This window comes from Myiozetetes cayanensis, unplaced genomic scaffold (genome assembly GCF_022539395.1).
Source record: "Myiozetetes cayanensis isolate MyiCay16 unplaced genomic scaffold, myiCay2020 scf5-8, whole genome shotgun sequence".
Lineage (NCBI taxonomy): Eukaryota > Metazoa > Chordata > Aves > Passeriformes > Tyrannidae > Myiozetetes > Myiozetetes cayanensis.
In genome coordinates, this window is record NW_026087742.1 from 101,779,357 (window position 1) to 101,794,039 (window position 14,683).

At 38.4% G+C, this 14,683-nt stretch overlaps 1 protein-coding gene across 3 annotated transcripts in view; it reads right to left on the reverse strand.

Moving 5' to 3' along the window:
• SH3KBP1 (SH3 domain containing kinase binding protein 1) overlaps nucleotides 1-14,683 on the reverse strand; it is a 215,375-nt gene that overhangs the window by 2,310 nt on the left and 198,382 nt on the right. For all 3 annotated transcript variants that reach the window (XM_050332555.1, XM_050332554.1, XM_050332556.1), the window contains 4 exons: nucleotides 6,788-6,897; nucleotides 5,395-5,520; nucleotides 2,188-2,459; nucleotides 714-777 (listed from right to left, as the gene is read on the reverse strand). In XM_050332555.1, the coding sequence (XP_050188512.1) occupies nucleotides 714-777; nucleotides 2,188-2,459; nucleotides 5,395-5,520; nucleotides 6,788-6,897 (572 nt within the window). The remainder of the gene's footprint in view (nucleotides 1-713; nucleotides 778-2,187; nucleotides 2,460-5,394; nucleotides 5,521-6,787; nucleotides 6,898-14,683) is intronic.

Here is a 14,683-nt window from a genome sequence, read left to right on the forward strand (position 1 = left end):
AAGTTAAGGCATGTCGTTAATGGCATTGTCCAAATCATTCTCCAAAACCCCATAAAAGCGGTTTCAACGTTATTCCACACTGAAACAGTACAGTTAATGATTCTAGCAAAGACCAAGCTCTGTGATTCCCACAAGCAGGGCAGTGTGTACCTGGCAAATGACTAAGCCAGGATGACAACATCTAGAACTAAGTCACTGTATAAACTATGGTAGCAGTAACTGGGCTCTTTTATATTGTTCAGGATGCTTTAGTAAAGACAACCTGAGTACAGCCTTTAAAGCAGACATAAAAATCCCCATCTATGAAATAATATTCCAAGCACATCAACACTAAGACAAGCCTACTACAAAATATAAAGCTTTGGCAGGAAGTGAGTAATGTAAAAAGGCATGATTTCATTTGTGACAAAATCAAACAATTAAAACCAAGACAAAAAATATAATAGTTTGAATCATGTATTGTGTTTAATTTTTTTAAAAATTTGTTTACTTGTGCTGATACATTTTTAGATAATTATCAGGCTTTTCAGTAAAAACCCAGACTGCTATATATATGGCAATGCTATGAAGGAACAGGTATTTCCCTTTCAGAAATGTTAGTAGTTTTTGATTCACTGGAAATCTAAGCGTCTTACAGCAGAATTTTATCTCCCATATGTGAGGCTAAATCAAACCTGCCAATACATCTCTAACATTACAAATAATATAAGTACCTGCAATCGTAGACGGATCTTCTTTTCTTCATCCAACTCAGACAGCAACTGTTTAATCTCTTTTCTGTTAAAAGAATGCAAAAGAAGCTTGGAATGAATATTAAACAAGTAAAATACAAAACCTCATCTCTTAAAGAGATATTTTCCCCACTTTGCTACTTATTTTTTTTCCTCTGAACAACTAACTAAAGTCATCACACTCTTGTATGCTGTAGGCTATACTACAGAGCCTGTCTGTAAGACAGTACCCCCACATTCCACATGGCTAATAAATAATAAAGTTCCACCTAACAGCTCTGAATCCACAGGCTTTGCTCTGGACTAGCTGGATCAACATTGTATCAGCACCCAGTTGACTTTTTTTTCCATACAAAACATAGATGGATTAACCGTGTGTGGGTTATAGGAACTGGTAACACAAATCCTGCCTGTCCTATCACATACTTAAGCCACTTAAAAGCTGTTTATGCCAGCAATACAATGTAACCTTCAACTTCATTTGTAAGACTGAATGATCCCAAATATGGATTTTCTGTCATTCCTCTTTGTTGGGAAGGGGAACAAGGCTATAAGGAGCAGACACGTTCTCATGTTCCCACTGAGTGATCTCACCTTACGACAGAAACCAGTAGGTGGAAGCTGCCCTTGCAAGAAGGGCCGGGGGGACCGGAGGAGCAGGGGTCAGCCTAAGAGGCGAAGCCGTGGGGCTTGCTGGCTACATCCAGCTTGAACCATGCCCTCCCGCATCTTCTCCCAAACTCTCCGCACACCTCTGATCCGCCACAGTCTCTGCACGCTGCTTCCCCTTTTCTTTTTCCTGCCTGGGCTACACACAACTGACAATGTAAGTGAAGGTTTAGCTTCCAAAGCATTAAATATTCTCAGGAACAGCACAAGTTACATGCCAGCGCCAGTTTCTTTTAAGAAATGAGCAACCTAAAGAAAATAAAGATGCCCAAAACTAAAATAGTAAGATCTGGGGCCATAACCATAAAGGTCTTCAAATGTCCTAATCACAATTCAATTACTACTTTTGTGACGCAAGCTTCCAGGGAAAATGTGCTGACACTCAAACAACAAATTGGTTTAATAACTTTAGGAACTTGTAGTAATTTGTACTACAACTAGAACAAATGCACCCCTTTTATTATAATCAATGCACATGAGTTCCCAAATAGTTACTGGCAAATAAAACAATATAAGAACCTTATTCACTGTTTACAGCTTGCAACTTAACTTTTTTAACAGCCCATAAACATCTGCTTATGTCATAACACAGGGGGGAAAAAAAACCTCTTATGGGTGGATAGTACTGGTCTGTTTTCCTGAGGTTGTCACCCCTGAATATGTTCTGACACACGAAAATCACTCACAAACACATAGGCAAACTGTGCAGAGTAACATGCATGAAGGCAAGTCACCACTGTGCACAAATGGATGCATCCCATCTACAGCTGTGATTTGCAGCACTTACTTTTGCTGGTCTTTCATGGTTTCAATGATGGTTCTTAGCTCCCTAACTTGTGTTCTCAGCTCTTCCAGGGCAGTCTGACCTTGGCTCAAGTGCTCAGTCTTTGGCTTTCCTTCAGTACCAAACAGGGATGGGGAATTTGACCTGTGGCCTGTTGTTCCCATAGCAATTGAGTGAAATCCAGGTGATGGTGAAGGGGATAGTGATGGCTGTACATTACTGCCACTAGCCAGACCTCCTGGTTTTGGAGGCAAGGAAGTTTTGTTATCAGACACCTGCAGCAAAAAGAGTAATATTCAATGTCTGTAGAAAGGTTTACAAAAATAAAACCTCTAACCAATGCTAAGTATTTAACTGCACCTCAGTAATGCTACAAGTCCCACAGTCAAACAGTTTTGGCCAAAGCATGATAAATGTAACAGTTAGTCATTATCTTTGTACATGTACATCAGAGGAGGTTTAGTTGGGATGCAGAAGTTCAGACAGCTTCAGTAAGACTTTCCACGGTTGCTACAACCAGTCAGCAGCAGCATTTCAACAGATCTCAGACCTAGCAGTGAAATAAACCAGGGAAGATGCTCAGTGTTTCTCTCAGAAGTTTGAGAGAACATATGGAACATCCATGGACATCTCCTACAGAGCACAAAACTACATGACCAAGAATCCAAGTTGTATTTTTTTGCAAAATTTATGATCACCAACTAACCACTGAGGAATCTTTAATGTTTTTTCAAAAATGTATTACATATTCTCCTTAGCATTATGAAAATAATAAAATATTCCTTTATGTTTGCTCATTGCTATCATATATACAGAAAAACAAAGTTCTGTGGCTTCAAAATGGTAATATATTAATAATAAATAAATGTAGTGTAAGTCCTCTGTTAACTGAAGCTTCCATAAATCTCTATAACTACACCAATAGCTTTTTATTTCTCCAGGAACTTAACAGAAAAACACAGCATTAACCTAGTAACCCTGGTACCATGTGGTAAGCTAGAAAGGACCCCATGCTTCTTGAATTGCAATCCAGTGCTCTACAATTAGACAAGCTATAGAAGATCTGAAGTCCACCAGCCTATACATGACCAGCTACTACTGCATTTACAGTACAGTGTACAAGTACAGTTATCACAGTGGCAAGTAATTATTAAGTAATCTTAGTAATTATTAAGTAAATTATTTATCACACTATTATCTGGCAATGCCAGTGTGTGCATTATATGACAGCTACCAGGCATATCTGAAAATCTGATTTGGACAACAGTAAGAAAAAGCACTAGGCAACTCTCCAACTCTATTTTGGGAAAAGGGATATTGAAGTTTAATGGTAAATAGGGTAAGATACTGAGAATAAATGGTGTGGAAATCAAAGAAGACACTGTGAGGACTTGGGGATGGGCAGGGTAGCATTAACTGACCAAAGTAATTAAAAGAAAAGGAAATAGTCAGATGAAAATAAGAAGAAAGTGGAATTGGGAGGGAAGAGCAGGATCCACCAAGTTCTACAAAAACAGTCTTCTCCACTATACAGCCATGACTGAGCAAAGAACCTGCCCTGGGAAAGCACTGAATACAAAAGGTGTTCTGCAGAAAAAACAAGTCTGAACATAGAAATAAAAACTGTGTTATAATCATAAGAAAGCTGAATTACTCCAATGCCTTGAAAACTGACTTAATGACCTTAATAATACTTTTTAAACATTTTATACATTAGTTTGTTCATTTAGCTTGTTTAGCTGGGTTGGAAGGAACTTTAAAGATCACCTAATTCCAATCTCTCTGCCATGGGTAGGGACACATTTCACTAGACCAGGTTGCTCAGAACTCCATCCAACCTGGTCTTAAAACACTTCCAGAAATGGGGCACAATTTCTCTGCTGGGGCACCTGTTCCAGTGCCTCTCATCCTCACAGTAAAGAATTTTTTACTAATATCTAATATAACCCCACCCTCTTTCAGTTTGAAACCATTCTGACATCCTCTCCTGTCACTAGATGCCCTTGTAAATAGTCCCTCTCCATCTTTCTTGTAGGCTCCCTTCAGGTACTGGAAGGCCACAATAAGCCTTCCCTTCTCCAGGCTAAACAAACCCAGTTCTCTGAGCCTTTCCTCACAGCAGAGGTGCTGCACCCCTCTAACCATCTTGGTGGCCTCCTCTGGACTCGCTCCAACATGTCGATATCCTTCCTGTGCTGGGGACCCCGGAGCTGGATGCAGTACTCCAGGTGGGGTGTCACCAGAGTAGAGTAGGCTGTGAGTAATGTGTACCTAGAAACAGATCTCTCATGGATAATAACCCCATATATCAGTAGGTGCAAGTTTCTTTGGGCTGAAGAGAGACGTCAGGCTGAGTCCAAATCTGGAGCAGGTGAGCAAGGCACAACCAGAGGCACTGATCTGAACATCTTATTCCAGAGCTTAACTGGGTATCAGCAGTAAATCCTCAAGCAGCTACTTTCTGATAGCAGTCATCTCACTTTACAGGAACAACACCTAAAACTTTGTTGTATAACTTACAAATGTTGGCCCAAGAGTACTCCTCAATGCAAGTGCTCCCAGAAGAGGGAGCTGCACAGCAAAACATTATCCTTATAACTTGATCACAGAACTGCATGACTTCATCTTTCAAATTCTTTTGTCATACAACTGGAATATAATAATTGTATTATTAAAGGTATCCTTATGTACTAAAAAACAGCTACAACCTCTAAAGTGTGATCTACGTGCTCCTGTAATATTTGACTGTGCTATAGTACTCTACCAACATACAGTAAGAATGGCACAAGCCTATAAAATGAATACAATTATACCAGTATAAAAAGTGATTATACTTGTAAATTTAAATTCAAATATTATTAGAGTGCTTGCAGACTCTTCTAATGTAAACTCAATTTACAGCTGCAAAAAGACAGGGACTTTTCTTTCTAAATTTTTTTCCCTAGCTTCTGTGATTCTGTGAAATGCATTTACACTAGAAGGATTTTTTTTTTTCCACAGTATGGTTATTGGAGACATTTTAACCATGCAATTCACTTTAGACTTGTATTTCAAGCCCAGAACAATCTTTAGTTATCTTTATAATTTTAAGCTTCTTTAAGGGGCTAGTTACCAGGTCACTGCTGAATAAAACTTTAAATATTTCAGTACTGTTTTAAGAAATGAAGATGCATGTGATGAGGTTAAGCAGAGGCATTTTAATTAACTTACTTGTGATATTGTAACAGTTCTTGATTTCCTTGACACTTCAAGGGTTTTGTGAGTGATGGAAGCATGTTCCTCCTTCTCATCTTCAGGACTTGGTGAGTCAAAGAAATCGGGGCTTGAAAGGGATGACTGCACAGACAAACACACACCATGAAAGAAGAAAAAACACAAATATTTTCATTGTTCAAGAATTTTTTTTGCTATAATTTTCAAAGTAACAATACTTAAAATCAGGACTCTTTGGCCCCTACTCCCTGTTTGTTCCATCTTATTTTCAAGGTTAGACTGCTTTCAAAGCACTCAAGAAATAAGATATGCTTAAGACTTGAATTCAACATTAATGTACATGTTTGCATTGCATTGTATCATAAGATGAAAGCACCCTCCTGTCCACGAGTAGAGCTGGGACACTGAGCACTGTGCTGTGAGGATGCCAGCCCTGCCCCCTGGGCAGCTCTGCCCCAGCTTTGCTCAGTGCAGGTCTCACCTCTTGAGAGGACCCACCTGTAGCCCTTGCATGCTGCTGGCACTGCAGGGCTGCCTCCTGCACGGCCTCTTGGCAAAGGTTCTTTCCACCCCTTGCTCCTTTCCCCATAGATTTGACAGGGGACGGAAAACCTTTTACTGGCCTTTTATGTTTCTGTATTTATGACGACAGTTAATTTTGAAAGCTTTCTTTTTTGTGTGTGTGTCCTATCAGTTTCACAATAATCCTCTTTGCTTCCCTCCACTTTGTTTTTCTTCAGCAACGTGAACCCAGGTAACCATCTCATTCTGATATTCCAGAATACAACAAGCATGAAAACAAAGAAACACCAAAGAAAAAGACATTGAAAAACTAAGAACCGATTTCCAAAGTATAGTTTATAAGACCAACTTATAAGATACATATTAGAGAGTGAAATTTAAATCACCTTTATATTTAGAATTGTGACCTTAATGGGAAGAAACACATGATAATTCAAGGAGAGGTGTTGAAGACAGAGTGGTCTGTTTGTTCTCAAAATCTGGTAAATGTCCAAGAGAACCCAAGGGAAATGCTTCTTTTGGGAAACACTTTCAAAATCCTTAATACTTAGCACAAATGAGTTGATTCCACAGATTTTTATAAAGGATTTTTCTGGACTCAGTCATGGCTGGCAAGGAATACTTGGCAGCACCCAAATAATGGGGTATGGGTCTTAGAAGGAAGGGAATGTTTTAAACATCAGTATTCAAAACGCTGGCAGCCTTTTGACACTAATTTTCTCGAACTGCATCTCTCTGCCTCATTGTACGTGTGAAGGAATGGCTGTGTAAAAGTAGTAAAAACACCAGGAAACACAAAGAGGAGGAGAGGAAAAATTAGAAAAAATGTTTAAAAAATATTTTTTAAAGAAAAGGAAAATTGACTTACAGATGTGAGAGACTGGGAGGGTGGTCGCCTGCCAGTAGCTTTTGGTCTGGTTGTAGTTGGATGATTAAGCTTCTCAGCAATTGGTATTACAGAATCAAAACCTTCCAAGTCTTAAAAATAAAATAGAATTGATTTGATTTTCTGGCAATTGTCTTCAAAGGGAAAGAATCACATTTTTTTCTAATTTCAAAGAAATGAAATCCCATTTTCCCCACTGTGTCACAGTGTTCTGCACATGTTTAGCCACCACGATGGCACTAAAAAATCCTGGAAGTCAAAGGCAGCTGTAATCCAGTCACCCTTGCCAAGAACAATTACCCTTCCATCTCAAACACAATGAAGCAGAAGGGGAACGTGTAGAGGAGCCTTTGGCTTTGTTTTCAGCACAGTGAAAGCTAAATGACATCATGGGTCCTATGGCATGGAATAAACAGTTTCAAAATTTCCATCTGGCTACTGAAGGGGTTAGTAATATTTTTTCCTGAATAAATGAAGATGTAAGGCAGTGCACACATTGTCTCAAGAGCTGTATTATCAATGCTGCATCTGCAGCAATTGCTGAGGGGAGTGAAGAGTATGAATGGTTGGCTGAGCTGGAAGAGATCCGCAGGTTCCCGGACACCGGCAGCTAGAGGCACCACAGTTTCCAGCAGCTATAGGTGAGAAGACTATCTCCCTCCAGTAGTCCAGAGGTCATGGTAAGTAAAAGCTGCAATAGGCTCCTGAAGCTGTACAGAGCCCTGGGAAAGCAGGTCTGCTCGAATGCTGTATCAACCATCAACTGTGGTCAAAGAAATGCACTGGGGAAGTGTTTACTGAATCCAGCCACGTGGTAACATGTTTACGTGAAAGAACGATGTGAGGGCTCAAGCAACACCACAGCTCATGATTACATGCCTGAATCAAATGGCTTAATACCATTCATCTATTTTTATGGGTTGTATCAGTTTCACTCACCTTCATTTCAAAATGCCCTACTGCGTATGTTAAGCAGGAAGGAGTCAGAAAACATACAAGAGGTACTTAAGCCAAGATAAATGAAAATGCTTCAAAATTACTTTCAGATATGAATCAAATATAGGAATGATATTCATTATTCAGAGACTATTTGTCATTGCACACACATAGGAAGAAATAGCTTTCAAATTACTAGTTCAGTATACTGGGTACTAAATTTTCAAAACTACTACAGAATAATGAATCTCTGAAGATCCAGTCTTGCTGCCATATTACAATCATTGTACAAAATTACACAATGAAGAAACAAATTAATTAATGGGCCTGTGCAACTATATGCACTGAATGACACTTAAATTGATTCCAAGTACTCATCATTTAGCAACTGCAAAGTAAAAGGTATCAGACATTTCTTATTCAGCAGTGTTCTTCCATCTCCAAGAGATAAAAAAAAAAGAAGAAAAAAAGAGAGCTCTTTTAATAGCCCTAAAATAGTCCAAGGTTATTCACCTCCAAATGCTACTCTATTTTTGGAGCGGCTCTTCCTATATATAACCAATGACCCCACTGCCCTTTACCACGTATTTTTCTCATTGCTTTTTTACTGACTGCTGCAACCTACATGCAAAGGTAGGACATCCAGCCTGACAGTGGGAATTTGGCAATCTGAAACCTCAACTGTACCCAACATACCAGGTGGGGCTACAGCTCTTTGAAAGTAAAAATGAGCTAATATTAACAGATTGCACAAAATATATCTGGAGTCCTGCAGAAAATCAGGGTTTCAGGAGAGGAGAAATGGAAATAAAAATTTCTTTTCTGGGGAAAAAACCAACCAAAACAAGTGTAAGAGCTGGTTTCCAGCAATATCCAGTTTGAAGCTGATCCATACCTAATTGACTTAAGATCACACAGCAAATCAGTGCTGTATATTAATATATTGTCTTAATTTTTACCACTGTATTGCTTTGATAAATTGCATAGCAAAAATATATTACCATAAAAAATATACTCTCATCTCTAAACATGTGATGCTCACACACATGAGCAGAAATGGAGACTGAAGCAACCCTTGCATTTGTCCCAGCCACTCTCTCCCACTGTTTTTTTCTGCTTTTACTGTTTTTTCCCTGAGCTAGCTTTCAGCCAGCTTATTTTCCAACAATATGTGCCCAGCCACCCAAACACTCATGATTACATGCCTGAATCAAAGGCAACAAAGTGTGAAGGAAGGATCAGGATCGGTACCACAGGACTGATTCAAGCTGCTAAAACTGAGGGGAAGATCAGACTACTGCTCTGGGGGGCAGCAAGCTGGCTGAAGTTATCTTGCAGCCTAGGAAGGCTCCAGTGCAGGACTTCCCTCTCTTAGTGTTCCCATTCCACGGTCTCCATAGAAGGAGTATGAAACAAGGTTGTAGCGAGGTGAGGATTGGTCTCTTATCCCAGGTAACAACTGACAGCAGAACAGGAAACAGCTTCAAGTTGTGCTGGGGAGGTTTAGGTTGGATATTAGGAGAAATTTCTTCACTGAAAGGGTGGTCAAGCACTGGAACAGTGTGCCCAGGGAAGTGGTAGAATCATCATCCCTCAAAGTGTTCAAGAAAACATGTAGATGTGGTGCTTAGAGACGTAGTTTAGTGATGGACTTGGCACTGCTGTGTTAATAGTTGGACTCTATGATCTTAGAGATCTTTTCCAACTTTAAGGATTATATTCTAAAAGTGACACTGTCCCCATCTACACTAAGAAGGAAAACAATGAAAAAATAGAAAAGGAAATTAATAAGTGTGTTTCTTTGGCTTAAATAAACTAATAATTACCTAGAGTTCTATATTTGATCAGAATAATAAAGTACTCATGTTTAAATTGTAAAATGTATTGATAAAGAGAGAGTGTATGAATCTGTGTCCTTGAGACCCATGAGCACTTGCAGACATCATTTGCTCCACGCATTTTATAAATGCCACAAAGGATGAACATTTATGTGCAAACCTTATATTATCAAGAAACATTGGGAATTTTTTCCACTTCTGAATGCATTTTTGATAGCTAGAAAAATAACCCAAAGCACCTTATACCCACAGTGAATTTTAAAAAGAGAGCAGAACAGAGGCTATAAAGGCTCCACAGGTAGCATCTGCTGCCAAACTACTGAAATCACAGCCATTCAGCTGATATTACAAATGAAACTCTATTTAAGTGTAATGGACAACACTTGGTATAATGGTAACACAGTAAATCCACTTCCAGTACTTCCATATGCCCTTTATCTCTCCATTTGTTCTCCTTATTTAGATATGGTTTTCCCTCCCAGATAGGCTCTGCATCTAAGGCTATCACCACCTTCCATGACCATTGCCTATGGATGTATTCATGCAAGAAAATTCCCATCTAGTAACTGGTAACTAGTACAAGAACAGAGCCACCCACGAAACCTCTGCCTTGCTGACATGTATACTGTGGATTCAGTAATGAATTCACTCATACTGGTTATTTGATTACTTCTTGCTGCTGGAAAAAGCTATAGGTCTGATTATATTAAACTCAGGGAGGTCATTAAAGGCAGAGATTTGATTTTCGTTTGCATTTCTGCAGCTATCAGAAATTGGGAGTTTAAATTGACATACTAAGCTAAACGTGTAGCCTTCCTGAGGTGGCCCAAACCAAATGACATTAAAAATAAAGTCCAGTCCACTGTATTCACAGCCACATTAATTGCCATCAGCATCCAACAGACTTGAACTCTGCACTGGTCCAGATTTCTCTATGTCTAGTTATAACAAACAGTAAGGAAGATTCTATTAAACACATAGAACAGAGAGGGCACCAATCAATTAACAGTGCCACTCCCTAATTAAAAAATAGTTGATACTTCTTCTACAAATAAACAGATACATTCATCATTATTACTGTCTCACTGATCAAACTGGTAATCCATGAAGTAATTAATGAGATAGGAAGAAAAGCATGAGAGTAATTCTAAAACACTGGTGTAGTACACACAATCAGATGTCTGGCTTACTGAGCAAACATATTTCATGAATATGAAAAATGTTAGCTGTGCAAGAATTATTCCCTGGTATCCTTCCAAGCCGGTTATGAATAGGGTATTTCTCCCCATTGCTATGTTCATTTGGAAACATGGTTATTTAAAGCATGATGATTTTTTAAAAAAATTGCCCAGATCTAGGAAAACAGTTATTTAAGGAAAAAGTTCTCAACTCATTACACTTTTACCTTTCTGGAAAACAACCTTCAATCCCTTCCCCTCAAAAAATCCCAGAAATAAGAAGCTAAATGGTTATGCTTCCTTTCTTACCACTTTTACCCCCTGCATTTATATTCTGGCATAAAATGTGGCTAGGCCTTAACTTTATCTTCTGTGTAGGATTTTTTGTATTTGGGCAAAGTAATTTATACATAACAAAGACCAAAAAAGTTTTTGAATTAGTAGCGAGATTTCACCTTGAGAAAACTGAAATGGAAAGTGATGGATAAGAGAATCAACATGTTCAGAATGCTAATGGTGAGGTTTCACGGAATAGAAATACAGCAGGTCTGAATAATATGAGGCAAAGATGTTATTCAATTCATTTGAAGAAGATAATGTCAAAAAAGCCACAGAAGTACATTTCATTTCAAAATCATCTTCAATACCTTTAAAAGGTCGACAATAGGTCAGTGAAATGGTATGTATACTGTCTTTAAATGCAATAATACTGAAAGCTATGAAATGAGACAGAGACTGCAGACAAAATCTTCTGCATTAGTGCCCATTCAGTATATAGCATTAATTAGAAAAGAACTCAATAATCTGAATATTAGTGGGGATTTTCAGAATAGTACAATTATTTTAACTGCTTCAAGCATCCAGATTCTGCTACTACCTCCATACTGAACAGCATCACACTCTTTGAGGAATACAGCTGTGCTCCCAGCAAGGGTCTGGGCAGCAGAACCTCACCCATAATGAATCACAGACTGCTTTTTAAGATTTGGGCAATGCACTTTTAGCAGGAGAGCTCTGTGTTTGCAGGGTTACTTGGTTCAGGAGTGCAACAGCGATGTGCCAGGGAGGCCTGCCCGCATGGTTCTTTGCTTTGGAGGGGAACAGCTCAGTTCACCTGGCTTCCCAGGACAGTCAGTGGACAGCTGCCTTTCCTAAAGCATCCAATTATCTTTTTCCATTTCAGTCCTGACTATTATCACTTTAATAGCAGCATGTAGAAAGCTGCCATAATGAGCTTTACTAACCACTTGCCAGTGCCCTCATAAGGATTTTATTTTTAACGATTCAGAACATGCCAAGAAAGAACTGAAAGGTCAAGAAAACTGAGGAGCTAGAAGAAATGGATATGCTGTTTTCAGGCACCTCAACTTGACACAGATGGAAAACGATTTAAATTTCTAGTTTACTGCTTTTTTCTGGGCCCTTCGGGGCAAGAGACCAAATTAATTTATATAATGGATCATTAACATATCCCTGATTACAATATTTACAGTCCACATCTATGTTTATGGGTGATTTTGATTCACTGACATAAATATTACAACTTAACCCAGTTGGATAATTCTGTCCCTTTGCTTTGACCTATTAAAATGAGCATGAACTGCAGCATAGACAGAAATAACTGGTTTAGACAGATTTTGGTCTTCATTACGAGTCACATTTTGTTCTCCAACCCTTATATTTGCCAGTATTTTCTGTTTTTCCAACTTTTATTCTGTGTCTTCAGGCAAAATAATTGCAATGTCTCACAGTATAGCAGCCTGTGATTTAAAGACAAACCTGCTCCATTCTACAACCTTTTAATGGAAATATTCTCCATCTTTTTCCCTAGTGTGGGCCAAATCTTATTAAATCGCTTTTTCTTCCAGTCAGAGGCACAGCCATTGCCTCTCCTGACACATGAGCATGCTACAGCTCCAGAACAACTGCAAATACAGCTCAAGGAAACATGATATACTGAAGATTTTTTTATTTGTTTGTTTATTAGATATTTTTCAAGAGGGTATTTTTAACTATCCTTTCAGGCAAGTTAGCACCAGCCTTGCAAGGAGAGACAGAGAACAGCTAATGATGTGGCTTCAGCCAGTACTCTATGATCCACCAGCAAATGCTCTACGGATTAAACTCTGAAGGAATGCTGAAAAATAGACTTGCACTGACCAGCTTTCAGGGGAAATCTTAAGAAAATTCATACCATCATTAGATGTTTCAGCAAGAATCAATGAAGGCATATGTGCCTTACATTAGCACTGATGAAGATTATTAAGGCTTTCATAAACACTATGCAAAATGTGTAAAGAGCCAGGAAAAAATACTGGAAAGATGTGTTCACTTGGCTCTGTGCAGCTCAGCCTTTTTGCAAAGCACAGAAACTGCTTCTTGTGGGGATTAATTGAGCATTTCCACGTAGATATATTATTTTTATTCTTTGAGGCTTATTCTTTAAATCACTTAATTTAAATCCATATGATTTCAATTATTAGATGATGCCAAAACAAGCCAAACAAGGCTGTTTTGGATAGACAAGACTTGCTTCAAGATTCCAAAGTGCGTGTGTGTGTATACATATATATATATATATATACACACATATATATATTTAAAAGACTGATACTGACTTGCAGAAATATACCAATTTTCTGGAAGTAGTTTTTGATCCAGTAAGCTATTATATGTGCTATCATATGTGCTAGATGTTTCTGTCATTGCACTCATATATAAGAATTCTTCATGAAATTAAAAAGAAACACATAACCTAAAAGAAGGCCAAATTAATGCCATAAGGCATGAATTTAAGCTGTTGAAATCAATGTAATTCTACATGAGGACTGCTCTTCTGTGGGTAGAACAGGGTGTACTGTCAGTGTAGCTTATGTTGCTGCAGGAGCATTTTAAAGTAAGCTCAAACCCCACTGCCGATCCGGAACAGCTGTTGGTACCAATGTGCCAACAGATGTAACCACTGTGATTTAACCACAGCAACACTGGAGACCAAGTCCTGAGAGACGTGAGCAGGCACTTTCCACTGAGCACCAGTGAGCACTCTTCAAATTTCTATGTTACAGCTTGTTGTCACTTCTTTTCCTCTTTCAGACTATAAAATCATCCAAGCATCCAAACATTTTTGCACTACAAAATATATGCATTAAACTTTGCGATGACAAAACCTGTCTGCAAGAACAGGTTAATGAAAGCAGAGCATTGACAAAACAGCATGTGTAAATTACACGTCACTTTTGTCACTAAAATTTCTTATGGTACAATAAATGATAATGATTTCTCATTTCAATGCTGTGGCCCAAGATTTTCTGTCTCAATACACTCAATTTAAACTCTTAATTTAAGAAAAAAATCTGTAATACCCATGTAAACTTTGGTGTTCTACAAAATACTTCTTTTTGTATTTGTTTGTTACAAATGTGTTGTGAACTAAAAGAAAGGACAGGATAGAAAAGAAACGGAAAAAAAAAAGCCTTACCCTCATGAAATGAAGAAGAGTTAGCCATGGCAAAGAGATTTAAATAGGAAAAGCTGGATGCAAGATGTGTGGAAAGGAAAGTAAAGGCATCACTGAAAACAGGGAAAAAGAAAACAAAAGAAGAAGTGAGGAGGAATGGGGAATGGTTCCTCTAAAACAACATATTCTGAAAGGTAGTTTTCCAATGGTTTTTGTAAGGATTGTGGAAAGAAGCAAAGGCATGGACAACACTAGTAACAGCTGCCATTATATCTACAATGAGCAATGATGTTGCTGAACAGAACTTGCTCTTGTCAGTAGAGATTGCAAAATTGTAATCAGTACTGTATTATCAGGAAGAAATTTACATGTGAAGTCACAACTCTGCAGAACATATTAGGGAAACCAAGTCATGTGCTAATATCTACATAGAAATAACTTTCTATATATGCAACTCACAGAACATTAT